The sequence below is a fragment of the Gavia stellata genome, chromosome 22, assembly GCF_030936135.1.
Source record: "Gavia stellata isolate bGavSte3 chromosome 22, bGavSte3.hap2, whole genome shotgun sequence".
Taxonomy (NCBI): domain Eukaryota; kingdom Metazoa; phylum Chordata; class Aves; order Gaviiformes; family Gaviidae; genus Gavia; species Gavia stellata.
The window spans coordinates 14,134,857-14,162,568 of record NC_082615.1 but is presented as its reverse complement, the minus strand read 5'-3'; the positions used below and the strand labels follow the sequence as shown (position 1 = coordinate 14,162,568).

General features: G+C 67.4%; 5 protein-coding genes across 5 annotated transcripts; 2 read left to right on the top strand and 3 right to left on the bottom strand.

The window, feature by feature from the left end:
- Positions 1-883: 883 nt before the first annotated feature.
- Positions 884-9,073, bottom strand: TMC6 (transmembrane channel like 6). Its single transcript, XM_059828374.1, has 20 exons — positions 8,983-9,073; positions 8,586-8,704; positions 8,133-8,255; positions 7,858-8,016; positions 7,635-7,740; positions 7,440-7,536; positions 7,094-7,348; positions 6,509-6,699; positions 6,289-6,433; positions 5,857-6,012; positions 5,470-5,645; positions 5,245-5,326; positions 4,740-4,837; positions 4,462-4,557; positions 3,689-3,764; positions 3,262-3,395; positions 2,693-2,869; positions 2,423-2,501; positions 2,172-2,250; positions 884-1,621 (listed from the first exon to the last, which is right to left on the bottom strand). The coding sequence occupies exons 1-19, from the start codon at positions 9,036-9,038 to the stop codon at positions 2,179-2,181; spliced, it is 2,397 nt and encodes a 798-aa protein (XP_059684357.1). The 5' UTR covers positions 9,039-9,073; the 3' UTR covers positions 884-1,621; positions 2,172-2,178.
- A 1,325-nt stretch (positions 9,074-10,398) lies between these two features.
- SYNGR2 (synaptogyrin 2) lies at positions 10,399-11,906 on the top strand. Its single transcript, XM_059828375.1, has 4 exons — positions 10,399-10,506; positions 10,836-11,073; positions 11,391-11,530; positions 11,648-11,906. The coding sequence occupies exons 1-4, from the start codon at positions 10,399-10,401 to the stop codon at positions 11,843-11,845; spliced, it is 684 nt and encodes a 227-aa protein (XP_059684358.1). The 3' UTR covers positions 11,846-11,906.
- Positions 11,907-13,220: 1,314 nt separating this feature from the next.
- On the bottom strand, positions 13,221-16,352 carry TK1 (thymidine kinase 1). The gene is made up of 7 exons (XM_059828223.1): positions 16,287-16,352; positions 15,952-15,983; positions 15,767-15,880; positions 15,587-15,680; positions 15,165-15,254; positions 14,954-15,073; positions 13,221-14,833 (listed from the first exon to the last, which is right to left on the bottom strand). The coding sequence occupies exons 1-7, from the start codon at positions 16,350-16,352 to the stop codon at positions 14,675-14,677; spliced, it is 675 nt and encodes a 224-aa protein (XP_059684206.1). The 3' UTR covers positions 13,221-14,674.
- A 523-nt stretch (positions 16,353-16,875) lies between these two features.
- AFMID (arylformamidase) lies at positions 16,876-26,089 on the top strand. Its single transcript, XM_059828202.1, has 11 exons — positions 16,876-16,905; positions 17,041-17,131; positions 17,254-17,358; positions 17,429-17,477; positions 17,651-17,736; positions 17,810-17,882; positions 18,266-18,363; positions 18,688-18,766; positions 19,033-19,162; positions 19,417-19,521; positions 26,054-26,089. Exons 1-11 carry the CDS (start codon positions 16,876-16,878, stop codon positions 26,087-26,089), a joined length of 882 nt encoding a protein of 293 aa, XP_059684185.1.
- On the bottom strand, positions 20,646-24,446 carry LOC132318970 (uncharacterized). The gene is made up of 7 exons (XM_059828257.1): positions 24,344-24,446; positions 23,984-24,067; positions 23,145-23,233; positions 22,697-22,882; positions 22,370-22,507; positions 21,997-22,189; positions 20,646-21,534 (listed from the first exon to the last, which is right to left on the bottom strand). The coding sequence occupies exons 1-7, from the start codon at positions 24,408-24,410 to the stop codon at positions 21,197-21,199; spliced, it is 1,095 nt and encodes a 364-aa protein (XP_059684240.1). The 5' UTR covers positions 24,411-24,446; the 3' UTR covers positions 20,646-21,196.
- Positions 26,090-27,712: the final 1,623 nt, after the last annotated feature.

The window sequence follows — 27,712 nt, the reverse complement described above, 5'->3', positions numbered from 1 at the left end:
TCATGGTGCTCACGGGCAGCAGGGCTGGGGGGTGCAGCAGTGCCTGGGCCGGGCTAAGCAGGGCAGGGGCTGGTAACGCTGCCTGGGTTGGAGGCCCAGTGCAGGTGGGGCTCCTGCCAGCAGCTTTGGCCCTGAGGGCCTCATGGGGTGACCTGGGGGGGGGGGTGAGGGGGTGTGGAAAGACTGGGGGGGACCTGGGTGGGTGTTGGGAGACAGGGGAGGCTGAGCTGCAGGGATGCCTCAGTCGGGGCTATCTCACGAGCTGCAGCAAGTGCTGGCCCATGGCTGCTCTCTGGCACTCACTCGGGCTCAGAGAACGGCTGGGTCGGTGCAGAGAACCCATCCTGTGCCGACAGCTCAGCCTAGCATCCAGCTGGGCAGGCAGCTGCATTGCCCGGTGGCATGAGTGCGAAGTCATGGGGGTACTTGTGGCTGCCCAGGCCTGGCACACACCACAGCACAACCCTCCCTGGACCTGTTGGTGCCATCCCACGGGGGCGACCGGCTTTCCAGGGCCAGGGGCTGCTGACAGCATGCTGTAGTGGAAAGCAGCTCTCACGGCTGGGGCCATAGATGCTGCACTGCAATGGTGAGTGGCTCCTGGGGCTGGGGACACCACACTGCGATGGCGAATGGCTCCTGAGGCCATATGCGATGAGGTGGCAGTGTTCCTTGCTCCCATGACATGGGCTGAGCTGGGCTCTTCCCAGGGCAGCCTGGTGGGCAGGCAGGCAGTGCCAAGGAGCCTGAGCACACCCCACCACGAGCACACCCCACCACGGCTGCCGAGTCACCACCCTTAACAAATGCTAATGCACCAAACCCACTTGCCTGCTTCCAGCCCGACAGGTCCAAGCACAGACACAGAGCCCTCCTGCACAGATACGCTTTAATGAGCCAGGTCAGCCTGCGGCTGGGGAGCCAGAGCCTTCAGGTTCCTCTGCCCAGCACTTGGCACCATGGTGGTTTTCCTGAGCCCATCCTGCTGGCAGGCGCAGTGTCCCCACAGGGCTGCCTGGCCTGGGGGGGACGGGTCCGGGTGGCCTCGTTCGTGGGGTAGGTGTTGGCCAGCTGCTGTCCTCCTGGCAAGCCAAACAGGGGCTGGAGCTAGGTTGGTGCCTGGCAGCTCCTGGCTCCAGCCTCGCTGGTCCTGGGCAGTGCAAAGAGGGCTGCAGGTTCTCTCCAGCCAGAAAGCTTCATTGTCCCCAAAGGCTTTTGAAAAAAGCCTGAAGTGGCTGGCTGGGGTTGTTTACAGGAGGGAGAGTTGTTCTCTGCTAACAGTAACCGCCCATGGAGAAGGGCTGTGCTGGCTCCCTGGAGCTGTGCCCTGGGACATGACAGCGGTCCTGGCCCTGGTCCTGCTGTGCCTGCCGCATCCCCAGCAGCTTCGGGCAGTGGGAGCACCCATGTCCCTGGGCTGCAGCATCCCCGCCGAGCTCCCAGACAATATGCTCCAGGGGGTCCTTGGCCACTGCAACCTGGAGGAGGGGATCTTCCCCAGCACACAATGGCCCCGCTGTTTCCAGTGTCACACCACAATGGCTCAGAAACAGGGCTGAATCCAGTCCCTGGCTGCAAGCAGAGTCCTGTCCTGTCCCGTTCCTTCCTGGGGAGTGTGACACTAAGAGGAGAGATACAGTCCCTGAGGCCCCGAGGGTCTGCTGCCGGGAGCAGACAGCACTGCCCCACGCTGAAAGCAGAGAGGAGGCTCTCTAAATGTCCCCATCCCCATCCTGTTCCCTGTCCCAGTCCTGTCCCCATCCCCTTCCCTGTCCCTGTGCTGGCTCTGCTTGCAGCCGGTGCTGTCCCCTGGCCACAGCAGCACCATGGATCCAGCATCCCCTGGCACAGGCTGGGTACCGGGGCAGCCCAGCAGCCTCCCCAGCGCGCTCAGCCCTGCATCTCCAGCCGCCGGCTGAGCTGGCCATGCTGCCACCCGTGCCAGCAGAGCGAGGAGAAATGCCTCTGGGAAAGGCTGTCTTGCTCCATTATCTCCTGTGCCTTCCCACTCCCCAGCAAGCAGCGCTCTGCCGCAGCTGGGTTGGCCCTGGCAGCACTGCACTGTCGTGCTCCCACTGGCCCTCCTCCGGCATGGAGCAGAGGAACATCCACGCGCCCGGCCGAGCTCCAAGCACCCTGGCAGCCCCTTCTCCCCTTCGTGCAGGCCTCACCTGGAACTCAAGCGCGTCTCTCTCTCTGCTCATAAACAGAATGAAGCTTCTGAATGAGAAATATTTTATCTTCCCCTTCCTGCAACAGCAGAGACATTGCAGTGAGCAGCCGTGGGATGGGCTCTTGCATGTCCGAGGTGGCAGCGCTGTTGGGGCTAGAGCCCAAATCCAGCAGTCCCTGGGCTGGACCAGGGTGTGGAGCAGCCGGGACTGCTGGGACCAGCCAGGGGCAGCATGCGGAGCTCACGCACATTGGCAATCTGCTCCTTCAGCAGCCTGATGATCCTCCGCTGGCCTCTCACCACCTGGACGTTGAAGTAGATTACGGCTCTGCAATGACAAGCAGGACAGGACAGTGGTAGCCGCGGCGGGAAGCTGGGGGATGCTGCACTCCTGGCACCGGGCTGGGGCGCAGGGCTCTGGAGTGACACCCCAGCTCCCAGCCCCCTGCTCAGGGCCGTGACAGCGGGACCTCAAAGCGTGGGCCCAGGGTTCAGCCTCGGGCTCAGGTCCCTACTCACAGCAGGAACCCGGACATGAAGAACAGGAGGAAGGTGTTCTCCACCAGGTGCTGGTAGACCCAGGCAAGCCAGGTGATGTTCGGGTTGGACTTTGCCAGCACTTGCACCCAGGTCTTCCCTGACTTGTAGATGGTTTCCAGCCCCTGGAAGGGACCACAGGTTTCTGATGGCCGCACCCTGAGCAGACAGAGCAATGGGGTCAGTCAGAGCGATGGGCAGCCCAGCCGGCCACCACCTCCAGCCCAAGGCACTGCCCGGCCTCAGATGTCCAGCCCTCCAGGGACCAAGCCTCGCCTGCCCCAGCCATACCCAGCGGCTGGACGAGGGGGTCCTCATCCCCTTGTCCTGCATTAGGAACAGCTGGGAACAACTGAGAGAAGTGGGCACAGGCCAACCGCTGCTACGCTCTGTGCATCTCCCTGCCTGGGGCAGCACCACACAGCCCTGTGCTGGGCACGATGCACTCCATGTGCCGTCAGGGCCGAGGAGGCATGGTCTCCCCAAGTCCCTTTCCTTCGCCAGGCAGCCGGTGGTTTTGCACCCCGAGCCATGGTCTGGTGGGTACTCACGACCAGATGGTGTAGGAGAGGAAGATGGCTGCACCCAGGAAGGACGGGAAGCACAGCAGGGTGATGAAGACGGTGCTCATGCGAGATGCTTGCCAGGGCTTGCTGGGGGACTGGCAGTTCTGCATCAGGCTGGTCTGCAGACAGGGAGTAGAGTCCCGCATGCTGCTGTCTCCTGGGAAGTGGCCCCAGGAGTGCAAGCAGGACAGCTGCCCCCACCCCACCATCCTGTCCCTCCCATCCGCCGGGAGCTGAGCAAGCTCGGGAAGACCCTGTCCCCAGCAACATCTCCTCCTTCCCATGAGGATGGCGCTGCTTACTGCATGGTGCAGCACCTCTGCTGCATGCTACTGTGGCAGGGCGCAGCGTCACTGCAGGACTGCCCATCATGGGGATGCATGGGGAGCTGCTGGGTGGGGGCAGCTCACACCTTTTTGATATAGAACAGCAGCAGCAGCTTCAGCATCTGCACGGCCGGCAGGAGTGGTGCGAAGAGAACGCCCAGCCTGGGAGAGAGGGGGGAAGAAGAGCTCATCCTGGGTCTGGGCCCCACGGGAGCTTGTGGTGGGCAGAGCTGGGGGCAGTGGCGGGGCACCGTCACCAGCTGCCATCAGGCTTTTGTAAAGCAAAGAGCAAGCACACGGCACCCCGTGCCAGGTTTGCTGCGCAGCCTGTGCTGGGACCTCACCGACCCCCAGGGCGGTTGTAGCCTTTGTGGCTCCCAGGTGTGTTGCGAGTGGGAATGCAGCAGCACACATGTGGACCCCATCCTCGGGCAGCGGGACACGAGGCCGGGGGCTGCAGAAAAGGCGGGGGGGGACAAAGCAAGGGCCTGGGCAGCTGAGCAGACAGGCTGGAGGGGAGCAGGTCCCCTGGAGCAGCGAGTGCCATTATGGTCTGGACAAACAAGACGGTGCTGGGACGCTCTGCTGCTGATCCCCTGTGGCTCTCAGCCCGTCACCAAAGCCAGACCTCCCGGGTGAGCGTGTGGGCTGTGGCTGTAAGGTGCTGGCACCGGGTGCTGTGACTGCCAGGCCACCCACCTCCCTTGTCCCACCCATGTGGGGCTGGGGGGGGTCTCCCACAGCCCCACTCAGTGAAACACGTGCAGCTCTCCGTGCCTGGTCCCTGCCAGCTGCGGGGCTCACAGCGGACCACGAGGCATTCGCCAGCAGAGCCACGCCAGGCAAGATGGCATCTCACCAGGTCAGGGTCTGCCCGTAGATCAGCTCCAGCACGTTTCGGGCTATGTCAAACTCGGGCCTCTGCTTCCTCTTCAGCCTCTTCTCCAAGATCAGCCTGGGAAGGAGCGGAGCTCTGCTCCCACACTGCTGCTGGGGGGGGACGCTTGGCACCTCGTCCTCCCCCTCAGACGGTGGCAGAGCCTGGGTGCACCAGGGCAGCGCCACCCCGGCAGCGGAGAGCCGGGGCCGTGTCAGGGATGCCACGCCGGCAGGGGAACCCGTCCCGGGGCACATTACCTCCAGACCAGCTCCCCGAAGAGCGTGTCCAGCAGAGTGAATATGAAATCCATCACCACGAAGCGATACAGCTCCTGCCCCACACATGTCTCCCAGCACTGGGGAGACAAGCAAAGGTGGCATCAAGCATGCAATGAGACCTCTCCTCCCCTATGGCTTTTCCATGGCCCCCATGGGGTGTAAGGGGCTGTGGGACCTTTTCCTCCTCTGCACCCCTTTCCCCAGCCACCCCGTGTTTGGGGTGCCCCTGCCTGGCTGTCACCCCCCTCTCCCCAGCAGAGGAACTGATGGTGCCTGCGGTGCTGTCTGGCAGACCCCGTGCTGCCAGACCCCTGCCCCTGCTGCCTGCTGGTGCTGGGACTGCAGCCCTGGCTTTGCTCCATGCTCCCTGAGCAAGGGACAGTCCGGATGGCGTGGCCCAGCTGCCTCACACGCGTGCTGCATGCTCCTCGCAGGGATCCGTGCAGAGCCTGGCCCTGCGCAGCCCCGGGGCGGCAGTGCTGACCTCCTCTGTTGAGCAGACGACTCTCCACCTCAGCCACTGGTAGCAGAGCAGGCCAAGGATCACCATCTTCAAAATGAGGTTCCTGGGGAGCAGGAGCGGGGCCAGGAGCCCCTGAGCCCTGGGGACGGAGGGGCCAAGCCCCACGGATGGGGTGCCTGGCCCCAAAGCCTCCCCACACACAGCAGGTGGGGGCTCAGGATGCTCCCCCCGCCCCAGCCAGCCTACCTGCAGATCGCCATGTAGACCTGTGCCACGGGGGAGTCCTGCTTCTCCCACATCGCCAGCAAGTTGTACAGGTGGGGCATCAGCGCGTTGAGGAGGGACACCACGAGGGGCAGGACCAGCAGGATGGCTTCCTGCTGCTGCTCGCCGCTGCCCCGGGCTCGGTGGTCCTGCTGAACCTGGTGAGTGGATACCAGGGTGAGCGCGTGGCTGCCAGCAGCCCGGCGCCCTCGGGAAGGGCAGCAAATGCTGATGCCGGGGGGGAGCAGCAACGGGGCTGCAACAGGGCTGCCCCTGCCTCCCAGGGCTGCTCTGGCCCCCTCCCCAGTACCCTAGCCCTGGCCCCCCAACACCAGAGCAGGGGATCCCACGGCGAGGGGCGGCACTCACCACATGCATGTGCTCCGAGAAGTAGTGCACAGCCAGCACGCAGCCCAGCACCGTGCTCAGCGAGAGGGCCCAGGCCAGGAGAAGCACAGCGGTGTGCCCCAGGCGCTGGCAGAGGCTCAGGGAGCGGGAGCGGGAGCGCTGCTCCGCGAGCAGCTCCTGGAAGAGAGCAGTGCCAGTGCTGCTGAACATGCTCCAGGTCCGGGTCTGGAGTGAGGGTTTGTCCTGCTGCACTGAGGTGGGACCCAGAGAGCTGATGGACAAAGTGGTGGTGCAGGGTGGGGGTCGGGGGTATTTGCAGCTGCAGGGCTCCCCTGTGCAGCAGGTAGGAGAGGGGTGCTGAGCCCTGGGTCTGAACTGCCTCCTGTGAACGCCTTCGCCTGCCCACTGCAGGGTGCAGGGTGTGCAGGGGCCGACTCCAGCCCAGCTCCTCACCTTCAGCTGGGTGCGGATGTTCTCACGCTGCAGCTTCACCGAGCGCCTCTGGATCACCTTGAAGTCCCAGGCACAGAAGACTTTGATGGCCAGTTCCCCTGCAGAACTGCCCACGCGGTAGCTCTCCCCGAAAGAGTGGGACATGCTGCAGTGAGGGGGAGGACATCAGGGCTGGGTGGCGAGGGGAAGGCTGGCAGTGCCGGAGGTGCTGCCAACTCACCTGTACACCAGCAGGACGCAGGTGACAAGGAAGTAGACCCCAATGCTGAATGTGTAGGCCAGCGGCATGTTGTATGGGAGCAGGGGTGCTGCGAGGGGGCACGTGCTGCCGTTGGGGCTGGAGACACAGGGGTCGTTGAGGGTGATGTTGCTGTAGTAGCCGTAGTACAGCAGCGAGTGAGTGAAGTAGCCCTGTGGGAAAGTGCACAATGGGGCCCACAGTGATCTTGCTGGTGCCCACGGCTCCCTGCCCAGCTTGGCACAGCTGTGCCAGCCCGCGGGGGCACAGAGCCCTGGGCCGGGGCCGCACCAGGCACCCCCTTCTCCACCCACAGCACTGGTGGTCCCAGGGCACTGGCTGTGCAAGGACATGGACCAGGGCATCGCCATGGCAGGGGATGCAGGGCAGGGACCAGGGCATCGCCATGGCAGGGGATGCAGGGCAGGGACCAGGGCATCGCCATGGCAGGGGATGCAGGGCAGGGACCAGGGCATCGCCATGGCAGGGGATGCAGGGCTGGGCCCCGGGCTTGGAGCAGCTCCTGGCCCAGGGATACGCTGGCACTGATGTGCTGGCAGTGCTTACCGCTCCTGTGAGGAGCTCGAGGCCAGTGAAGGGCTGGGGGCTGGCCAAGGCAGGGGGATACGCAGCCTGCAGGGCCACCACGAAGATGAGGAGGATGAGGAATGAGAAGATGTTGAACACGAGGAGCGTCTTGAGGAAGAGGAAGTAGGAGAGGACACTGGAGCCGAAGCGGCCGCCGATCTGCTTCAGGGCATAGTGCCAGGGCTGCCCAGCGGGGAGCAGGGAGAGGAGCCTGTACCAGAGGTCCCGGCAGCCCTGGGGAGAGGGAGCCAGGGGAGAGCACCAGGGCCAAAGCCTGTACCAGAACCCCCGATGGCTGCTGTGCAGACCCGTGCCCCAAACTTACGAGGACGATGTAGTCCTTGGACCACCCGCAGGGAGAGGAGGGGGCCCGGTGCTGGGAGTGCTGCCTCGGGGGGCCCCTCTGCCCACTCAGCTCCTGCCTGCCCAGCAGAGTGGGATGTCAGAGGGTGGCGCGGGCCCTGGGATGCCTCCGGCTGTGGGAGCCCTGCCTGGCCAGAGGCAGCAGGAGAGGACCTACCGGAGGGTGCGTTTCTCTGCCAGGCTGAGAGGCACGGTGAGCAGCATGTGGCTGCGCTGGCTGGGCGAGAGGTTCAGCAGCCCCTTCACCAGCAGGCTCCGCTTGTCTGGGGGCACAAGGGGCTCAGCAAGACACGGTCGGCCAGGACAAGGCGTGCCTGTCCCAAACCCGGCATGGGGACGGTGCCCAGCAGTGCCTGCTCCTGCTCCCGGGGGACCCTCACCTTCCAGTGTGGCCCTGGCGGGGTCGGTCTCCAGGTCATACTGCCGCAAGCTGGGCCGTGCCGCGCGGCAGAGCTGCTGCAGGGGTGGGCGGCTGCTCCGGCGCTGCAGCCGGGCTGTACGGTTGTAGTACTGGGAGATGATGGCCCCGCGGCTGCGCCCTGTGGGTGAGAGCAGAGCAGAGGGGTGGGCAGCCGTGGGAGAGCAGGGCAGATGGGAGAGCTCTCCCGACGGGCTCCTGGGCCTGGGGAAGGGTGGGAGGGCGTGTGACACCTACCGATGGTGCGGCTGGGCATGCTGGCGAGGATCTGCAGGGAGGCGGAGGAGTAGCTGGGGTGCTCCTCACCTTGCCCGGGCTCTGTGGCACAGGCGTCTGGGGCGGTCAGGCGGGCTGGGTCCTCTGGGAGAGGGAGGGCAGGACACAGAGCAGTGAGAGCCGGAGCACCCATGGCTCCAGCCCCAGCAGCCCTGCTTTGGCACGGAGGCCAGGCATCTGCCTCGGTGCGTGCTCCCCCCAGAGCACCCCCTTCTCCAGGGACGCTCTCTGTGTCCCCAAGGGAAGGTCTGCCCTGCTGCCTGCACTGGCGAAGGCGTCAGCAGGCTCCTGCAAGTGCTTCGGCAGCGGTGTTGACACGAGCCGGAGCTGGCCCAGGCAGGGCCTAGGATTGTAGATGGCCCTGGGCACACACACCGTCCCCGTCCCACCCTGGCTGTGGCTGCAGCGCTTTACCTCTGCCCCTTGCCTGCATCTCCAGCTCCAGGCCCGCCTCTATCAAGCTGCTCTGCTCCTGAATGAGTTGGTGGAAGGAGGTGTGCAGGGCTCCTTCATTGTCCGGGCTTGGCTCCTGGCTGCAGGGACACAGATGCAATCACCTGGGGCTGGGCTGGGCACTGGGTCCCGGGGGATGCAGCCACGGCAAAGCCCTGGCGCCAGCCCAAAGCCCAGCCGAGCCACCCTGCGGCACGGGCACCCAGTGCCTGCTGGGCACGAGGGCTGCTGCCTGCCGCAGCGGGGATGCCAGCCTCGCGCGTCTGGGGCTGCAGGATCCCGGAGGCCGGGCATGTGGGGGCACAGCTTGGGCAGACGCAGGCAGCGAGAGGGCAGGGCAGGGCAGACCCACACTCACCCATTGCTGTCGGTGTCCTCAGGGACGCGGAGGGTGAAGGAGGGCGGCTGGGCCATCCTGCCGGGGCCAAGCGGGTCCCTCCACACCGCACTCTCCGACACGTCGCCCTGCCACAGCGAGGGGACGGGCGTCAGCCGATGCCGCGCCACCGGCGCCCACGGTCACCCCACGGCTCCCGCGGGGTCCTGCCTGCCCCGGGGACGGGGACGGAGGCGGGAGCGGGATGGGGCGGGAGCGCGAGGCTCTAAGCCCGGGACCAAACCCAGGACTAACACCGGGGCCGAGGCAGCTCGGCGGCCCGGCAGGCTGGGAACGGCGGCGGGACAGGAAGGAAGGGCGGGCGGATGGGGGAGGCGGCGCAGCCGCCGCCGAGCTGCTCCTGCCCGGGCGGGGGGGGGCCGGTGCCCCAGCGCCTTCTCCTTCCTCCCCTCCGTCTTCCCCCTCCACCGCCCTCAGGCCCCGCAGCCCTCCCCGGGCGGACTAAGGCTGCTCCGGGCCGGCGGCGGCCCCGGCGGGGCTCCCGGCCACCCCGCCCGCGCACCCGGGTGCTGGGACCCGCCGCGCCCCGCTGCCGGCCCGGCCCCCCGCCAGCCCGGGGCTCCCCGGCAGCCCCCCGCCCGCCCCGGGCGAGCAGCACCGCGGCGGGACCCGCCACCCCGGGACCGGGAACCGACGGAGGCGCGCCCCGGGGCTCTCGCCGCCTCCGCCCGCGCCGGGCACCGGGCAAAGCGCCGCGGCTCGGCGTGGGTGCGAAGCCAGCGCCGTCCACCAGCGGGGAGGGCGAGGGAGCACCGACCCCCCGGCCCGGCCCTCCTGCCACCTCCCGGTGCCGGGCCGGGGGGCGGCGGGAGCAGCCCCCGCAAATCCCCCCTTTCCCCTCCGGCCGCGCTCACCGGTACCCGCCGCCGGCCGGGTCGTGGGGCTGCGACCCGTGGGAGCCGGGCTCCGGGGCCGGGGCCGGGCCCGACCCGCGGCACAAAGCACGTCGGGAGGCGCCGGGCGTTCCCCCACCGGCGAACCGCGTGGGGCCGGCGTGGGGCCGGCCGGCACCCCCCCGCCCACGGCGCTGCCCGCTGCCCTGGGTGCTGCGCTGGGGCCACGCAGCCGCGGCACCGGGAGGGGGGGACGCAGCGGGGGCAGCGCCGGGCGGGCGCGGGACCCTCCGCCGCGGGCGGGGGGCGGCTGCCGGCCCCCCCGCTGTGCAGGGCCGAGCGGCTGCAGGGCACGGGGGCACCGGAGGGGCGCGGGGCGGGGCCGGCGCTGCGCTCGGTGGCCGGGCGGGGGAGAGCCGGTCCCGCCAGCCCGAGCACGGCCCGCCCCGCTCCGCCCCGGCGGCAGCGGGGACTGCCCAGCCCGGCCCTCCCCGGGGCGGCGCCGCGCAGAAGCGGCGGGGAGCGCGGCGGCGGCTCCGGCGCTATGGAGGGCGGCGGCGGCGGCGCGTACGGGGCGGCCAAGGCCGGCGGCACCTTCGACCTGGGCCGCTTCGTGCAGCAGCCGCAGGTCCTGGCGCGGATCGCCAGCGCGGTGAGTCGCGGCGGGACACGGGGCCGCGCCGGGACAGCCCCGCCGGGAGAGCGCCGCCGGGCCGCGCCGCGGGGCTGCGGAGGAGCGCGGGGTCGGGCCGGCCCCGCGACCCGGAGCCCGCACGGCGCGGCCCGGCCTTCCCCTCCCCTCCCCTCCCCTCCCTCCCGGCCCAGCCTTCCCCCCGTCCTGCCCCGGCGCAGCCGCGGTGGCGGGCGCCCGGCTGAGCCCCGCCCGGGCCGGTGCCCCCAGCCCGGGTGGGCACGGGCAGCCCTGGAAGGGGCCCCGCCGCCCCCGGGCTGCCCGCCGGACGCCCGCTCCCACCTCTGCAGGTCTTCGCCCTGATCGTCTTCGCCTGCCTGGTCGGGGAGGGCTACACCAACCTGCCCAGCTCCTCCGAGCTCTTCTGCATCTTCAACCACAACGAGGACGCCTGCCGCTATGGCATCGGCATCGGCGTCCTCGCCTTCCTCGCCTGCATCTTCTTCTTCATGGTGGACATCTACTTCCCCCAGATCAGCAACACCACCGACCGCAAGTACCTGGTCTTGGCGGACCTCGGCTTCTCAGGTACCGGCGGCCGCGGGGCAGGGCTGTGCCTTCTGCGGCTGCTACAATGGCCGCCCTTGTCCCATGACGTGGCTGCCGGTGCCTGGTGAAGGGAGTCGCTCCCGCCTGGCACGCTGCCCACGGGCCACGCGCTGCCTGCTGAAAGCACTCCGAGGAGCTGCGGGGAGCAGCGCGTGCTGCACCGGGCTGGGTGCCTGTGCTGGCCTCCGCCCCCCCCAACGGCAGCAGCAGCCCAGTGGGAGTGGGGTCGGGCCTGGGGACCTGCCTGGGAGCGGCAGGACACAGCCCCAGCACCTCATGCCGCCTTCCCCCCACAGGTCTCTGGACGTTCCTGTGGTTCATTGGCTTTTGTTTCTTGACCAACCAGTGGGCCTGGACACGGGCCGAGGACGTGCATGTCGGGGCTGACTCGGCCCGTGCCGCCATCACCTTCAGCTTCTTCTCCATCTTCTCCTGGGTGAGTGAAGCTGCGGCAGAGCCCGGCCCTGCCCCACTTGGCAGGGCGTGTGGTGGGGGTCCCCGGGCCACACAGCCCAGGGCAGCCCTGACGCCGCCGACCCTCTCGTCTCTCTAGGGCCTCCTGATCGCCTTCGCTTACAGGAGGTACAAGATGGGGGTGGAGGACTTTGCTCACAACTACGTTGACCCCACCCCGGAGGTTCCGACTCCCTACTCCAGCTACCCCAACATCAGCCACGACAGCTACCAGCAGCCGCCCTTCACCCACACGGCAGAAGCCCCGGAGGGCTACCAGCCCCCGCCGGTGTACTGAGCCCCTGCCCGGTGGCCCGGCAGGGACGGCTGTACCAGTGCAATTCTCTTCTGAGGGGTGGGAGGGGAGGGACCTGCGACTTGAAGGGGGACGGTGGGGCGAGAGGGTGGCGGCTGCTTTGTGTGAAGGCCGCGGGGCCTTGGTGCTGGGGCGCAGGAGGGGCCTGGTCCTGGTGGTGGAGCTGAGCTCCCCGTCGCCCGGTGTGTAGTGGGTGATTCGCAACTGCTGAGCGCGGCCCTGTGGCTCCGGGGAGGGGGGGTGTGGGGCCGGCCCCGGCGAGGCCGAGCTCCTGCCCTCGCTGTTGTGCCCTTGGGGAAGCAGCAGCAGGAGGAAGCAGCAGGGTGGGTGTGTGGTTTGCGCACCCCCCGGCTCTGACCTGGCTGTGCCCTTGTGACTGCTGCCCTGGCCCGTCCTGGCACCCGTGCCTTTCCAGCCCCGCCGGCTGCAACCCCTCAAGTGCCAGCTCTCGCTGCCATAGCACAGCCAGGCAGTGCGGTCTAGCTCCTGCCTGCTGCTGGCTTCCCCTGCCTTCCCACCTCGGCTGCTGCTGGGTGAGCTTGATGCCAAAGCCCTGTCTTCTTTTGACTATAAACTCCTGTGCTGTGCCTTCTCGCAGCCTGCACTAGAGCTGCTGGTGCTCGGATGACGTGGTTTGGGATCTCTGTGGGGCTGTGGCTGCTCCAGATGTCCAAGGAAAGTCCTGGAGTGCTTTCCCTGCTGACTCGGTACTCAGTCCCCCTCGCTTGCCTCCCACTAAGCGCTGCCTCCATCCCACATCCTGCCTGCTGCTCCTTCGGCAGTGCCCTGCTCGCAGCCTGTGCTCGTGGCTGACCCGAGGGCGCTGCTCCAGCGCCTGCGCAGGCTTGCTGTCTCAGGTTGTGTTTTTCTGCTGCACCTGTTGTGAAGCTGTTCCCGGCAGCAGTGTGCGGTTATGTGAGCTGTTGCTGGTGTTCAAATAGTTCTTTGTCACTGTAGAGATGGAATAAACTTTTTCACCTAGCCACCACGTGCCTTTCTTCAGGGAAGCAAAACAGGGTTCCTCCTCTCCCTGAGGGCTGGGGCAGGGGGTTCCAGGTGGGGAAGCGGCAGAGCAGCCCCAGCCAACTGCTGCACTGCAAACAGCACACTCATGCTGGTGTCTATTTTTAGGCAAGCCCTCCTCCTGCTCCTCACAGAGTCTGTTTGGTAGAAGGTTGGAGCAGACCGCTCCAACGCCACCCCTGTGCCCAGCTCAGGCTGCTTCTGAGAGCGATGAGCCTGCACTGCTTGCACACTGTGAGCTGCAGGGAAGCCTTTTCAGAGCAGTCGGGTATAAAACACACAGAGACCATTTCATTAAGTTATTTATTAACCTAAACCAGTAGCAGTACTGCCTTCCTCTTTCCCTAAGGGGAAAGCCCAGGCCTGGCAACAAAGTGCTTGTGAGTACTACAACTGTCATCACTTCAAGTAATGCGGAGGGAGCAGGGGGTTTCAGACGGCTCTTGTAACCTTCTAGGGAGGTGCCTCATCCTAACTGGAGCGCATAGGCAAACAGAGCGCACTGCATTTGCATGTGGAGATTTGACCTGGCCAGAACCAAGAGCTACTGCTTGGAGCTTGCAGATGCTGTCTTACAGGGAAAAGCACTTTTGCAAGAAGACCAAAAAAAAAAAAAAACCCCCACACCACAAAAAACAAAAAAACCCACACCCCTTTCCAGAAGCCAGGTCAAGCCAAGGGGGGAAGAGGAGCCTTGGTCAACTTACAGCAGATGAAGAATTAGTCTCAAGAATTTTTGGAAGGCTTGGGAGGGAGCAAGATACATGACTAGAGTTGAGAACCTTCCACTCAAAGCAGAGACCCTTTTCCAAGTAGCTGGATCTTCACAGTAACTGTAGCCCAAACCTTTACAGATTAAGTCCTGCACCTCCAAACCCTTCACAGCTCACTAAGCACTGAAGTGGCAGCACCAAGCTTGGACCTGAGCAAAACCACCCTGATTTTGGAGAGGAGGCTCTTCCTGAAATGAAGTCTAGTTCTTCCAAAAGGACTCTGCCTTAATACACAGACTACTACCACATTACTGCTAGCCCTTTTAAAGTTGAAAAGCTAGGAAGAGGCTGTTGTCAGACCGCCAAGTCAAGCCTTCCTTTCCCCCCTCCTCTGTTTCAACAAAAACTTACAAGACAGTTACAGCAAGTGAGCGTAACAGCAAACGGACAAGCCATGCACAATCGTTCAAAGGAACTGCTGAGGGCCAGGCTGATGCTACGTGTGTCAGTTGAAAAATTGTGCCACAGCTCTATGACAAGGGACAGGGTATCTCCTCAGACTGCGTTAAAAAAAGGAAGTGGGTTTAAAATACTAAGTTACTGTACATTGTCTTAAGGAACCTGGAATTTAGCAACAGTACACAAGAGATAAAGAAACGGTTGCGTTCACAGGCAAGTGAACCAGCCACCAGTGCCAGTCTGAACATAGGCAGAAGACCAGGAGAGCCGGCCGGAACTATGGTGAGCGATGGAAGCCCTGCAGCCTGGCTTGCTGTGACAGTTTTCCAGGACCTGTTTGTATGGCAGCATCAGTAACTACACCTGTCTCTTTTCTGTGTTCTGAGAAAGGAATTCACTTTTAGTCAGGCTCCCGCTTCAGCTCCCCCCCGGCATCACGTCCCGTTGATCCTCCTCTTTCCTGGCGCTCGGTGCAGAGGAACAGCGGCTTGGTTTGGCAGGTAGAGCTAAGACACTTAACAGTTTTGCTAAAAGCAAGGGAAGCCAGACCTGGCACCTGAGCGCCACAGCATTTAGCTTCCTTCCTCTCATTTTTCCCCATGCAGGAGCCCAGCAGTCAAGCAGCAAAGATCTTCCGGGAGCCAGCCACGTCCAGCTGCTTCACCCCCATGGGCACGTTCTCCTTGTTTTCCGACCCAGGCTGCTGAGGCCGCTTGCGGAAGTAGCAGGCCCGGCAGACGGAGTGGTACTTGTCTGCTCCTCCAATTACTTCAACCTGGCAAGAAAATCGGGACAATGACTCTGCCGAGCCCAGTTCCCCTGAGGAGATCCCTCTAGACTAGCAGGACTGGCAAGATGAAGCTACAGAAGTGCTTTCTGTTCCAAGGGAACTCACCTCCCTCTCTGCTCCCAGCCTCTTTGTGTAGGAGGCTTCTCGGTAGCATTCCATGCACACGGCGTTCAGCTTCACCACGCTCTCTGCCAGCGGCACCAGGTTCAGGATGCTCCCAAAAGCCTGTGCCAAAACAGCAAGGGCAGTTCTGTTGGGTGGGTTCTATGAGGATCCCAAAGCAGCTGCTGTACTAAAAAAAAAAAAAGTGTTTTACCTTTCTCTGGAAAGTCCCATCAAGAGCAGCAACAATGACGGTTTTCCCAGCATTGGCCATCATTTCACAGAACTCCACGATGTCTGGGAACTAGAGGAGGTACAGAAAGAGTGTCAGGAGGAAAAAGGGGCAGCTCTTTGCTCAGGATCCAGCAGCACATGCCCAGACAGTAGCACAGGGCAAAAGAAAATTAGAGCCATGTTGCCTACCCATGAAACGGACTCCAGGCCCACCGTCCTCAGCCTGCAGGGACTGAGGGAAGGGAAGGGTTTGACTATCCGAGCATAGTCCGGCAGGATCGAACTGCCCCAGGATATTTCTTTCCACCCCCTCCTACAGAGGACTCAGATCTTCATCTGCGCAGGGTGCTCTGAAGAGGCTCTTGCAGAGCCCCCCAGGACCTGCCCTGGCCATGCACTTACGAACTGGCCCTCATCAATGCCGATGACCGCAGAGCCCAGTGCATCCTGGTACACGTCCTTGAGGAGGCAGGCTGGCAGGGCCTCCATCGTGCTCCTGTGGGGAAAGGAGGACAAGGGGGTGAGCCAGGCAGCCCAGCTGCGGGGCCCGCGGCGGGGGGTTCTCCTGCCCCAGGGTCTCACTTGTCGTGTGTGGAGACGCCCGAGGTGCAGTAGCGCGTGTCCTTGGCGTACTTCACCAGCAGGCACTGGTACTGAGCGAGCTGGAACCGCCGCACCCTCCGCATGAGCTCCGTGCTGCAAGAGACGGCCGTCAGCAGGCCCCGGGCCGCTCCCTGCCCCCCCCCCGCCATCCGCCCCGGGCCTACCTCTTCCCGGAGAACATGGGTCCGAAGATCACCTGGGGGCAGAACCACGGGGGTCAGCGGGCGAGAGCCCGTCTCGGCAGGGGCACCACGCAGGCAGCCCCCGGCCCTGCCCCCGATGGCTCTGGGAGCCTCGGCACCCCGCCCGCTGCTGGTGCCGCCCCACGACCCCCCGCAGCCCGCCCCACACCAGCCCGGCCACGCCATCACCCCCCACCGCCCGGGAACCCCCGCCCCGGCACCGGCCCGGCCCCTGCACCCCCGCTGCCCCGCTCGGTGCCGGCCCCACGGCGTCCTCGGGGCGTCCACCCGCTGCCGGTGTCAGCCCGCCCCGGTACCTGGATCTGCCCGCGCGGGCGGCTGGGTGAGCCGGGGTGGACGCCGGGCACCGTCAGGCAGTTCATGGCTGCGCCGGACGGACGAACTGGCCGCCCGCGCGCGCGTCTCTCCGCAGCGGTGCCGCGCCGGCCAATCCGGGGAGGCCTCATGCCCACGCGCCGCCGCGCCGGCCAATCGGAGGAGGGCTCGCGCCGCCGCGCCGCCGCGCCGGCCAATGGGGGCACAGGCGCGAAAATTCTTATTTCCCTCCGCACGTCCGCGCCGCCTTCCCGGCGTGCACCGCGCGCCCGCCTGCGGCCGGGACGCCCCTACGTCATCGCCCTGTCAGCCCGCCCGGTGTCCCCGGCCCGGCCCCGCCCCCCGGGCGGCCAATGGGAGAGGGCCGGCCCCGCCCGGTGCCCCGCCCCCGCCCCATGCCCCGGCCCCGCCTCCCGGGCGGCCAATGGGAGCGGGCCGGCCCCGCCCCGTGGCTCCGGCCCCGCCTCCGGGCGGGGGGAGCGGGGCCGCCGCGGCGGGCGCGGGGTCGGGACCGGGACCGGGGTCGGGATCCGGATCGGGATCGGGACCGGGACCGGGACCGGCCGCAGCATGGGGGGGTGGCGGGACATGCCCGCGGAGGTAGGGCCCGCGGGGCGGGTGGGGCGCGGTTCTCGCCCGGGCCGCGGGGCGGGGGTCTCGCCCGGCCCCCGCCGCCCCAGCGCCGCCGCCCGGGCGCAGCTGCCCGGCGCCGCAGCTCCCGTGCCCCCTCCGCAGGCGCTGGAGGAGCAGTACTCCCCCAGCCGCTGGTCCCCCCGCCTGGGCCGGGACACCGTCGTCCAGGCCCACATCGCGGCGACGGCGGCAGGTGAGGAGCGGGGCGGGGGGCGCCGGGGCCGGGAGCAGAGCGCCGGGAGCGGGGCTGCCGCTCGGGCGCGGCGGCCCCGGCCCCGCGGGCCGTGTCCCAGGCGCCGTGTCCCCCCGCCGCAGGAACCCAGCGGGCCCGGGCCGGCGCGCAGACCTCGCTGAACGTGCCCTACGGTGCCGGGGAGGGGGAGAGGCTGGACATCTATCTCCCCAGGGACCCTTCGGGGGGTAGGTGTCGGGCAGGCGGCGGGGGCGGGCGGGGCCGTGCCCCCCGCTCACCCCGGGCTGTGCTGCGCAGCCTTCCCGGTCCTGGTCTACATCCATGGCGGATACTGGCAGTGCCTGAGGTGAGGTGGGCTGTCGGTGAGGGCATCCCTTGGGAAGGGAGCCCCCCGGCCCGCTTTTACTGCCTCCCTTCTCCCTGCGCCCGGACTCGTTCTGGGTACTCCGTTCCGGTACTCCCAGCCGGCCCCAGGAGACCCCGGCCCCCGCCGCCTGGCTAGCTTCTCTTTCCCCCCAGTAAGGACGAGTCGGGATTCGCAGCCCCGCCGCTGGTGTCGCAGGGCGTGGCGGTGGTGGCGGTGGGTTACGACACAGCCCCCAAAGGTAGGTGCTGCCCAGCGGAGGTGGAGGCTGCCCGCGCTGGCCCCGCGCCCTCCCAGCTCTGCTCTCTGCCCAGGCCACATGGACGCCATGGTGCTGCAGGTGCGGCGCAGCCTCGCCTTCCTGGTGGAGCGGTACTCTGGTATCAGGTGGGCTGCACGCAGGTCCCGCGGTCCCCTCCACCCCACCACTATGGCCGCTGTCGGGACTTCAAGGCAAACCGTGCCTGCGTCATTCCCCGAGTGGTTTGATGCATGGGGGTGCCTGTGGCAGCAACAGGAGGGGGCAAACGAGCCCTGCGCTGTGACAAAGGCTTCGATGCCTCGGTCCGAGCCCTGGGCAACGCCTGTGACTCTGCTCCCTTGCCACTGCGCGAAGCGTCTGTCGATGGACCGGGAAACATGTCCAAGCTGCCGCATTTGGGCTGCGGTGCTTGCAGCTGTGCCGCCTCCTCCGCACGGAGCAGGGTGTTCCCAGGCAGCAGGCGCCGCGCTGTTGCTCCCTGCGCTGGCTCATGGCTCCCTCTCTCCAGAGGCGTTTACCTGTGTGGACACTCGGCAGGAGCCCACTTGGCAGCCATGGTGTTGTCCACAGACTGGACGGAATACGGAGTGGCGCCGGATATCAAAGGTAGCACTGCCGTGTCCAGGTGCAGGGGCTGAAGGAGAACTGGTGTCTGCACCTGGGACGAAGCCGTTTCTGCTACCCGTACGGGGCTGCGGGGGCTGTAGAGCTGAGGGACATGAGTAGCTCCAGCCGACTGCAGCCCACAGGCGCTGGGAGTGCAGAACTCTGTGCTCCTGGACAAGCTGCCCCCGGGGGTGTGCATGTCCTGTGCCGACCAGCAGCTCACTGAAGCCTGGGGATGTGGGCGCAAGAGGAGTTCCCACGCACAGGGCTGTGAGAGCGACCCGAGCTGCAGGGCTCCTCACCCGCTGGCACCTCTGCCTCCAGGAGCTGTGCTGGTGAGCGGCGTGTACGACCTTGAGCCCATCCTGCACACCTATGTGAACGACGCGCTGAACATGAGCCGGTGAGCCCACACGCTGCAGGGACAGCGACTGTGAAAGGGCACAGGCAGGCTGCGCGCACACATGGCTTTGGCCAGCGCAGCCTGCGGGCGAACGGCAGCAGCTCTGCAGCCTGCTCTGCCCCTGCCCGCACAGCCTGCCTGTGCTGCAGGCAGCTGACCTGGTTGCCTGGCTGGTGCACACAGCCAAGGACACTGGTGCTCTGCAGGCAAAGATGCCCTCTCTGAGCGAGGGGCTATGTCAGCTGTCATTGCGGTGTCTCCTCCAGGGAGGTCGCCCAGAGGAACAGCCCCATGCTGTGCATCACCCCAGCAGCGCCTGCAGCCTGCGAGGTGCTCGTGGCTGTGGCCCAGCACGACTCCCCGGAGTTTCGCAGGCAGTCGCAGGAGTACAGCCAGGTGAGCTCTGGGCACCACCCTGCCCAGCTCCGTGGGGATGCTGCTCCAGCCAGCCCACTCGGACCTGCTAAGCTGCGATGAAGCGCTTGTGTGCCGTATCAAAGCAGTATTTCTGCTGCTGCGGCAACGGCTGCTGTCGAAGATGACAGCGGCTCGGGGGAAGACGCTAGTCCTTGCTGAGCCATCATTCCTGCTACCCTGTCCAGGGCAGGTGGGGGTCGGGGTCCCTCCTGCCAGCGCTGCTTTCTCCGCAGGCCCTGCGTGCAGCCGGCTGGTCCGTCTCCCTGCTGGATCTTGCTGGCGTGGATCACTTTGACATCGTTGAGAAGCTGTCAGAGGAGAGCTATGTCCTCACTCAGGTAGGGGAAGAACTGTCCTCTCCTTGCTCTCTGAGCACAGCTAAGATCAGCAGCCCAGGAGGGCCGTGCCGAGGCGAGCTTCTCCTGCGTACCGGGGCAAGTGCGGAGCTGCGGCTTCGGGGCTGGCTGTCATCTCCAGGGGTGGAGGAGCAGGGCCAGGCACTGCTCACAGGGCTCGGTTCCTCATCCCAGGTGATTCTGAACATGATTTCAAGAGCTTGATGGCATATCGGGAGCAAACTGAGATGGGAACCACAGCCCTGTGTGGTGGTGACAGGCAGCCTGCGTGCACCCTGCCCTGCTGCCCTCCTCGCTCCAGCCTGCTCCAGCCCTCCTGCAGCCCAGGGTGGCTGCTGCCTCCGGACACTCTCTGTGCCCCCTTTGCTCCGTCCAGCCTGCAGCCGAGCCGGGGGGCTCGGAGCAGGGGAGCACCAGTTATCACTGGTTCTTGCCTGGGCTGGCATTCCATTGCTGGGGTGTTTTTGTCCATCCAGAGCACACAGGGCTGGCAGGCCTGCAGGGCTCGCTCTGGACAACTGGGTAATGAAGTTTGTTCCCTCAATTTCCTTTAAACTGCTTATTGCCAATACAAAATAAAATAGGAGTAACTGCTGCCTGGATGTAACTCTGCTTCCTGGGGAGCTGGGGCTGTGCTAAGCCGGTGAGTACACACTAGACGTGGCTGCTGCAGAGAGAATCTCGTCTCCCAGCACAGAGCTCCCATCCTGCTGCTGGGGTCTTCCGTGCCAGCAGCAGGGAGCACACCACTGAGCCTGGCCCAGCTCTTTGCACAGGCGAGGTTGGGGACTTGCCAACCAAGAACGCGACAGGCTCGGCGGGCAGGGAAGCCCGGAGAGCCCACCTGCGGCTGTGGGGAGGCTGTAGGACTGGGGTAATGCAAGCCTTTGGGGATGGGGATGATGGAGGACCACACTGGGGAGCTGTCTGGGCAGGGTGGGCCAGTCCTGACCAGATACCAACTTATGAGACGCTTCCACATCCTCAGGAGCACTTGTCAATGGGGACCTCTGGGCTGCGATGATGTCCCTGCTGCATGGTCAGGGGAGGAGCACACTTGGGAGAAAACATCCAGCACACCCACAGCACTGCCAGAACACATTTATTTTGTGCCCTGACAATCCCTTGGGATCTGTCTCCCTATCAACATCCTTGCACATGTGCGGTACGGCATGTGGCCTTTGGGGCGGGGGTGTCTGGCTCTGCTTTGGGGCGCTGTCTGCGGGACCCGAGTTACAGAAGCAGAGCTTCTGTAGAGGACTAGAGGGTGCTCTGAGGATGTGTTTGCTGGGTGACTACTGAGATGGGGACGCTGGCTCGGAAGGGTCTGGGTGGCGGTGTGAGATGTGGGCTCCCCTCTGTCCCTTCGGCCATGTCTGTGAAAGTGCTACCTCCTGGGAGGTGCGGTGCTCCCACTGGGGGGGTGGGCTGGGGTCTCCCCAGGGCTGGGCTCACGCTGGTTTGCAGGGCTGCGCGTGGGGCTGGGTCTTGTGCTGCAGCTGGTTGGGAACATGCCTGGAGCACGCTGTGGCTGGTCCCAGCCCCTTTGCGACTGGCTGCTAGGACAGGCCTGGGATAGCCGCCCCAGCCCCCCAGCTTGCCTGCAGCACCCGGAGGGGGGGAGACACCTGCGCCCGGGCTGGGGCTGGGGGTATGCTCAGGCTCCCCCCGTGCTCGGAGGAGTCGGGTGCAGTCCCAAGGCCAGCTTCTCCTGGCACTTCCTGGCCACAAACTCCAGCTTGTTCCTTGCGAGCTCGGTGTCGTGGGCTGAGACGTCGCGGTGCCAGACTGCACGCACGGTGCGTGCCGACCAGGGGAACAGCAGGACGCTGACAGCCTGGCCGGTCTCGGCCAACTCCTCCTCGCTCACTGCCCGCAGGTGCTCGCAGAGCTCTGCAGGGGACGGCCAGCCCCCCCTGATGCTCACCATCACGATGTTTGTCTCCACCGCCGCGAGGCTGACAGCGAAGAGGGGCGAGTTCAGCTCCTGGATGCCTGTGGGAGGCAGGGGCGGTAGGCTGCGAGCCCGACTTCCCAGGGGAAGAGGCTGCAGCACTGCCCAAGCCCTGCCCCAGGTCCCGGCCGAAGGAGGGCCCTTTGCCTTCCCCCCCAAGCAGCACCAGGGCCACTGTGGGCACCGGTGGGGACAGGCACGGCACTGTCCCAGCACTCCAGCCAGGCAGGGACCCCACCAGCATCCTTGCCTGGCTGGAGATCCAGCACAGCTGCCCCGGGAAGGTGCCTGCGCTGCTGTTACCCCCAGCAGTGCCGGGTGGTACTGGGTACAGTGAGCCTAGCTGGCGAGGGGGGGGATAAGGCTGGGCCCACACCGAGCTGTCGGGCAGGGCAGGACCCGGCTGTGCAGCAGCGTGTGGAAGCCTGCATGGCCGGGCAGGGGGAGCGGCATCAGCCTGCAGGCGCCTGTACCTTCCAGTGTGCCGAGGGGCCCCAAGATACCTTCAGCAAAGCGTCGGGCATTGTCGTGGTCTCTGCGTAGCGTCGCCTCCGCATGCTCCAGCCCGAGGCGGGCAGCGGCTGCCAGCACGCCTGCCTGCCGCATCCCGCCGCCCAGCAGCTTCCGCACACGCCAGGCCTCAGCAACAAACTCCCTGCATCCAGCCAGCACTGCGCCGGCTGGGGCCCCCAAGCCCTGCGGAGCCACCAGAGGGGTGACCCGAGCTGCCCCAGGGGGCTGTGCGTACCCCTCCTGGAGATGTGCTCAGGGATGCCCCAGCCTGCAAGCTGGGTGCTCAGCCCCCAAACAAGGGCATGGCCCCAGCTTGTGCTGGTCCCATCTGGCCCCAGGGACCCCCTCCCCACACGGGCACACCTTGGAGAAGCACAGGGACACGGAGTCGCAGTGCTGGGTGATCTGAGCCGGCTTCACATGCTGGGCCACTGCCGCGTTCATCAGCCGTGCTCCGTCCATGTGCACCCGCAGCCCATAGCGGTCAGCGAGCCCACGGATCTGGGGGGAGGCAGAGAAGGAGCTGGGCCAGGGGGGACCCCTGGAGGCACCGAGCCCGGTGGGGTGGCTGGTGCCAACACGAGCTGTGCTCCGAGCTCCTCGGCAAAGCCCTGGCACCCCTGCGGTGCCATCCTACCAGGTCCGGCTGCCTGTGCCCTGCCAGGGCTGCTGCCAGCCACTGGCTCCTACCTGCTGGAGGTAGGTGAGGGGCAGTGCCCGCCCCCCCGCTGAGCTGTGCGTGTTCTCCAGGCAGATGAGCTCGGGGCGCGGGTGGTACCGGCTGCCGTGGGCCTCGCGGATGGCCAGCTCCAGCTGGTCCAGGTCGAAGGTGCCGTCTGGCAGGTCCGGCAGCGCCTGGGAGTGGACGCCAGCAACCTTGCGCCCAGGGCAGGGTAGAGAGCAGAGCTGATGGGCAATGGTGGCGGCGCATGGGGGGCCCGGCCCTCTGCCCCGCCGTCCCCTCCTGTCCTGCCTGCCCCAGGCTGTGGCTCGGGGCGATCCGGGTGACCCTGCGCCCAGCCCGGCCCCGGCAGCCAGTGGAGGGCAGCAGCAAGCCGCCCTCCTGCCCCTGCCTGCGCTGCCGGTGCCACCGGGCCCCGCCAGCCCGGGCCGCAGCCCGCCGGCCCGCAGCACCCACCTGCGCAGCCCCGCCGTGCTCGTGGAGGTGCAGGTGGGCGTCCCGGCCCAGGAGCAGCTGAGCGCCCCGGCGCTGGCAGTGGCACATCACTGGGAGCGAGAGGGGCCGTGAGGGAGGGGGCACCGCGGGCAGCGGGTGCGGGAGGGTGGGCAGGCTCGGCCGGGGGGCCCAGGGGCTGCCTGCGGTTTGTGGGGCTCTGGCGCGCGAAGGCTGGGCACGCAGCACAGCGGCCCCGCAGCAGCGCGGCCTCCTGCGGGCACGGGGCGCCCGCTCTGTCCCCGGAGGCACTGGGGCTGTTGGACCAGGGCTGCCCATAGCGGGTGGAGGTGGGGGAGCGGCTGGGGGGGCACGGCCTCCCCTCCCTGGTGCGTGCACATAGCTGGGGCTGGAGCGGGGCCCAGGCTCGTGCACAGTGGACCCCCGCTCACAGGAGGGCAGGAAAGTGAGGCGGGCGAAGGTTAACGGAGCAGAGCAGAGTCCAAGCACGGGATGGGGATGAGCAGACCCATGCTGGCAGCTGCTCAGCAGCGTGAAGCGGGGAGCTGCTCCGGGGTCCATGCAGGGTTGTGCTGCCACAGATTTGAGGTGGAGGGGGCCGAGGAAGGGGCGAGGAGGTGCACCCAGACCAGAAAGGACCTGCTGCCCACAGCTCTCCCTTGCGGTCATCCAGGCAGCTTCCCGAGCAGAAGCAGGGCTCTCCTCGGGACCCCGGGGACGAGTGGGGCTGTTCTCGCCCTCTGCATCCTCCGCGGGATGGGGCCATAACCTGCCTCTCGGTTTGTGACCCGGCCGCCCCGGGGGCGCGGGGAAGGAGGGCTGGGCGCAGCCCCGGCACTCACCCGCGATGAGGTTCGCCATCGTGGCCGTGGGCACAAAAAGAGCCTCCTCCATCCCCAGGACCCCTGCGGCCAGGCGCTGCAGCTCTGCAGGGGAGAGAAGCATGAAGGTCCTGGGGGGGGGTCTGCCAGCCCTGGGGGAGCACGGGGGGGGGCGGTCGGGAACCTCACATGTCCAGGCTGCCGCCCCCAGCCCCTCCCAGCCCCCCAAGGCCCCCCAGCCCCGGAGAAGTCCCGCTCTGGGCTCCCCATCCCGGCTGCCCCCTGGGCTGGGGGGGGCTGCAGGCAGGGACCCCACCGCGGGGTACGGCCCCCCGCCTCTGCCGGGCCCCCGGCCGCGGGGGGCCCGTCCCCGCCGCCCACCGTTGACCGTCGGGTCCTCCCCGTAGTCGTCGTCGCCCACGGCGGCGCGGGCCATGGCGCGGCGCATCCCCGCGCAGGGCCGCGTCACCGTGTCGCTCCGCAGGTCCACGGCGCGCGGCGAGCGCCCAGCGGGGCGGGGGGGGCCCTGCGGCTGCACGGCCCCGGCCCCGGCCCCGGCCCCGGCCCCGGCCCCGGGCAGCCGGCCCCGCCGCAGCGCTGCGCCCGCGCCCCGCGCCGCCAGCATCGCCGGGACCGCCCCGCCGCAAGGGCTCCCGGGCCTCTGCGGGCGGGGCGGGACCGGGATCGGGATCGGGATCGGGATCGGGGTCGGGATGGGGATCGGGATCGCCCGGCCGGCCCCGGCCCCCGCCCGGTCCCCGTCGCGGGCGGGGCTGGGGCTAGCACCGCGGCCGTGGGCCGCACGACCCGCAGGGACGGCTGGACACGGGGCAGCGGCTCCTGCGTGGGCGCCGAGCACGTCCCGGGGCTGCCCCCGCAGCGCGGCCCCCGCATCCCTCCCCATCCCTCCATCCCGCCTCTGCCCTACCGAGCCACGGTGCGGGGGCAGGCGGAGGCGCTGGGCGACACGGGTGGGTGCTGCCCCTGGCCCCCCGGCCCCGGGCCTGCCGCGGCCCCTCGCTTTGCCGGGAGCGCCCGTCCCGGGCGTGCTGCTGGAGGGAGCGCTGGCATGAGGCCGTGTGTGCCCGCTCGGCCACGGCTCCGCGGGGAACCACGACTCTTTACACAGGTCCATGGCGCCGCGTGCTGAACAGCGATGGCTCCCGCCATGCTGCTTCCGCTGCCGGCAGGGACGGCGCGGGGTGACCTTGCTGCTGGGAATCGGCTCCAGCCTCTGGCTGCGTCTGTCCTGGAAACAGCTGACATGCCATCCTGTGGCACCGCGGGCAGGCACGTACTGCAGCAGCACTGGTGTCAGCTGTGGGCAGCTCCACAGCTCTCAGCACTCTCTGCCTGCACAAGGGAGGGGGCCCACGGGTATCTGGCTCCTGCCAGAAATCCCCGCTGCCACCGGAGCAGGGGGGCACATGCCCGGCGCAGCAATGAGACCCTCCACCTTCCCCCCGTTGGTCTGGACCGGCTGGAGGCTGGTGATGCCCCGTGGGGCAGACCCGTCCCACAGCCACGGGGCTCTGCTGGGAGAGCCTGGGCCGTGCCCCCCTGGTGCTGCAGGCAGGGAGGGGGGCACAGCTCTGCAGCACTCGGCACCTCTCCTGGCACTTGCAGGGGTTGCAGTGGGGCAGGTGCATTCGGGTGCCCCCTTCCCCTCGGGGGCCACATGCTGCCTGGCCCCCGCCTGCCCGGTGCTTCTCCCCTCGCACGTGCCGTGCCGCTGCCTCCCTGTGCACACAGCCTCCCTGACATCCCCGATCCAGCCGCCTGTGCCACGGCCACCGCTATGCTGCTGCCTTCCTCCTCCCTCCGCCATGTGCCACCACAGGGCCCCGGCCCCCCCAGCCCTCCCCCATCCGAGAGCCCCCCGCAGCTGCCCCGGCTGGCTGCCTGCATGCCTGCCACCCTGCCTGCAACCCTGCACGCGGGGCCTCATCACTACCTCCCGCTGCAGCCCGCGCTGTCAGCCCTGCAGATGAGTGAGCCATAAACAGTCCTTCATGGAGACGTTTTTCACACACAGGGCCACATGTTAACAGTTTTTCTTTATTTACTGCCTCCATTTCCTCTTTGTTCCAGGAACTTGTCCTCCAACTTCAAGCTGCTCATGATTAGGCAAAAAGGCCTCTAATCTCCCCGATCTGATTTACCGTCACTGAGAGCAGACGCTTCCCGTTACTGGCCCTGGACCTGGGAGCATGGACAGCCGAGCTCTGCCGGCTGCTGAGCCGAGCCTCTCCTCCCCAAAGCTGCCCCGCTGCACGCGCTGCCTTCCCAGCAGCTTCCTCTTCCAGTAAGCGCTGGGCAGCCCAGCTGGTCACGCCGCAGGTGAAGGGCTGGGGGGGGAGTGCAGCCATCCATCGGGCCCTGGGCTGGGGACCCCACCGTGTCTGGGGCAGCTGCCCTGGGGCAGGGCAGGCTCCGGAGCCGCTCTCTGCTCCTTTGGGAAGGGCTGGATGGCTGGAGCATCCCTGGGCTGTGGCCTCCCCAGCTGCTTGCTCACCTGCTCCCACTGCTCCCAGCGGGGGTAGCAGGGTGGCCCTGGGGTGCCCCACGGGGCTGCGGGCTGGCTGCAGTGCTGTGTCCGGTGAGGGGAGAGCACCCGTTTCAGCGTTCTGCTGAATACTGAGGACCCATTTCTCGTTTCAGCGCCTGCAAGTGCTGCTTTCGGAGACCTGAGGGGCTGGCTCAGGGCTCTGCATGGCACTGCCCCCCCCATCAGCCCGGGTAGGGCCTGGGGTCTGTGGCCACGCAGGGGGCTCCTTCGCTGGGAGGTGGCCACATCCTTCGCAGGACCTTGCAGCGTGGCAGGACCTCCTCCGCCCTCCTCCGCGGAGCCCCGTGTCCTGCCAGCCCCCCCGGGGCATTTCCCCGGGGCTGTGGGCTGGGAGCTGCCTCAGGGGTCTCCCCAAACACAGCAAACCCCCCCGACCACACGGGGCCCAGCAGGGCCTTGGTGGGGGCTTGGTGGGGCCAGCATCGGGGCCCGCGGGAGGGCTCGTGGCCACTTGCGGGGCTGGCTGAGCCAAGGCCGCAGGCCTGTGGGCAGCGGGAGGGCAGTGCCGACGCCTGGCTGGCGGCTCGGCGGGGGCTCGGCCAGCGGCTGGGGGGGCTCGCCCGGGGGCTCGCCCGGGGCCGGGCTGTGCCGCGGCTCCCGCAGCTGCCACCTGCCAGCGCCGGCCACCAAACGTGCGGCCGCGGTGGGCTGAGCTCATGCTCCAGCGGTGCCTCCCCAGGGCTAAAATTAGCAGCCGAGGCCCGGCCGGGGAGCGGAGCCCGGGTCCCGCCGGGAAGATCGGGTTTCCCCCCGCCCTCCCTGCCACAGGTCTGGCAGCTGCCGGGGCGATTCCCGGAGCCGGCCGGGCTCCCCCTGCCCCTGGCCCCACAGGCAGCCCTGGGAGCAGCCGCTGCCAGGCCCTGCCCGCTCACCCGGCTGCACGTCCCGGCCCCCCAGCCATGGGGCTGGGCCCCCACGAGCATCCCCTCTGTGGGTGCCTCAGGGGGAGCTGTGGGCCTGGGGGAGGCCAGCATGGCTGTGCCTCCTTGGCCATCGCGGGGCTGGGGCCAAGCCGCCTGCTCTCCAGCACACATGGCTGCCCTGGGGACAGGGCTGGTCGCCGGCGCTCTGCTCCCAGCAGAGCCAGCGGGCTGCGGGCCGGGCGGGGGCTGCGGGCACAGGACTAACTGGTGGCACAGGCGGTGCCATGGGTGTCTTGTGACGGGCGACTGGGGCTGGCC

Coding starts and splice junctions, on each gene's coding strand:
- SYNGR2 (XM_059828375.1), top strand. CDS start 10,399: ATGGAGGGCGGCGGCGGCGGCGCGTACGGGGCGGCCAAGGCCGGCGGC. Junction 10,507..10,835: donor TGGCGCGGATCGCCAGCGCG/GTGAGTCGCGGC, acceptor CCACCTCTGCAG/GTCTTCGCCCTGATCGTCTT. Junction 11,531..11,647: donor TCTTCTCCATCTTCTCCTGG/GTGAGTGAAGCT, acceptor TCGTCTCTCTAG/GGCCTCCTGATCGCCTTCGC.
- AFMID (XM_059828202.1), top strand. CDS start 16,876: ATGGGGGGGTGGCGGGACATGCCCGCGGAG. Junction 17,883..18,265: donor GAGCGGTACTCTGGTATCAG/GTGGGCTGCACG, acceptor CCCTCTCTCCAG/AGGCGTTTACCTGTGTGGAC. Junction 19,163..19,416: donor AGTCGCAGGAGTACAGCCAG/GTGAGCTCTGGG, acceptor CTTTCTCCGCAG/GCCCTGCGTGCAGCCGGCTG.
- LOC132318970 (XM_059828257.1), bottom strand. CDS start 24,410: ATGCGCCGCGCCATGGCCCGCGCCGCCGTGGGCGACGACGACTACGGG. Junction 22,190..22,369: donor TGTCCCTGTGCTTCTCCAAG/GTGTGCCCGTGT, acceptor GTGGCTCCGCAG/GGCTTGGGGGCCCCAGCCGG. Junction 21,535..21,996: donor TGCCCGACGCTTTGCTGAAG/GTATCTTGGGGC, acceptor TGCCTCCCACAG/GCATCCAGGAGCTGAACTCG.
- TK1 (XM_059828223.1), bottom strand. CDS start 16,352: ATGAACTGCCTGACGGTGCCCGGCGTCCACCCCGGCTCACCCAGCCGC. Junction 15,881..15,951: donor CCCATGTTCTCCGGGAAGAG/GTAGGCCCGGGG, acceptor CGTCTCTTGCAG/CACGGAGCTCATGCGGAGGG. Junction 15,074..15,164: donor ATGGGACTTTCCAGAGAAAG/GTAAAACACTTT, acceptor GTTTTGGCACAG/GCTTTTGGGAGCATCCTGAA.
- TMC6 (XM_059828374.1), bottom strand. CDS start 9,038: ATGGCCCAGCCGCCCTCCTTCACCCTCCGCGTCCCTGAGGACACCGAC. Junction 5,646..5,856: donor TCTCGGAGCACATGCATGTG/GTGAGTGCCGCC, acceptor TCCACTCACCAG/GTTCAGCAGGACCACCGAGC. Junction 3,765..4,461: donor TACGGGCAGACCCTGACCTG/GTGAGATGCCAT, acceptor CCTCTCTCCCAG/GCTGGGCGTTCTCTTCGCAC.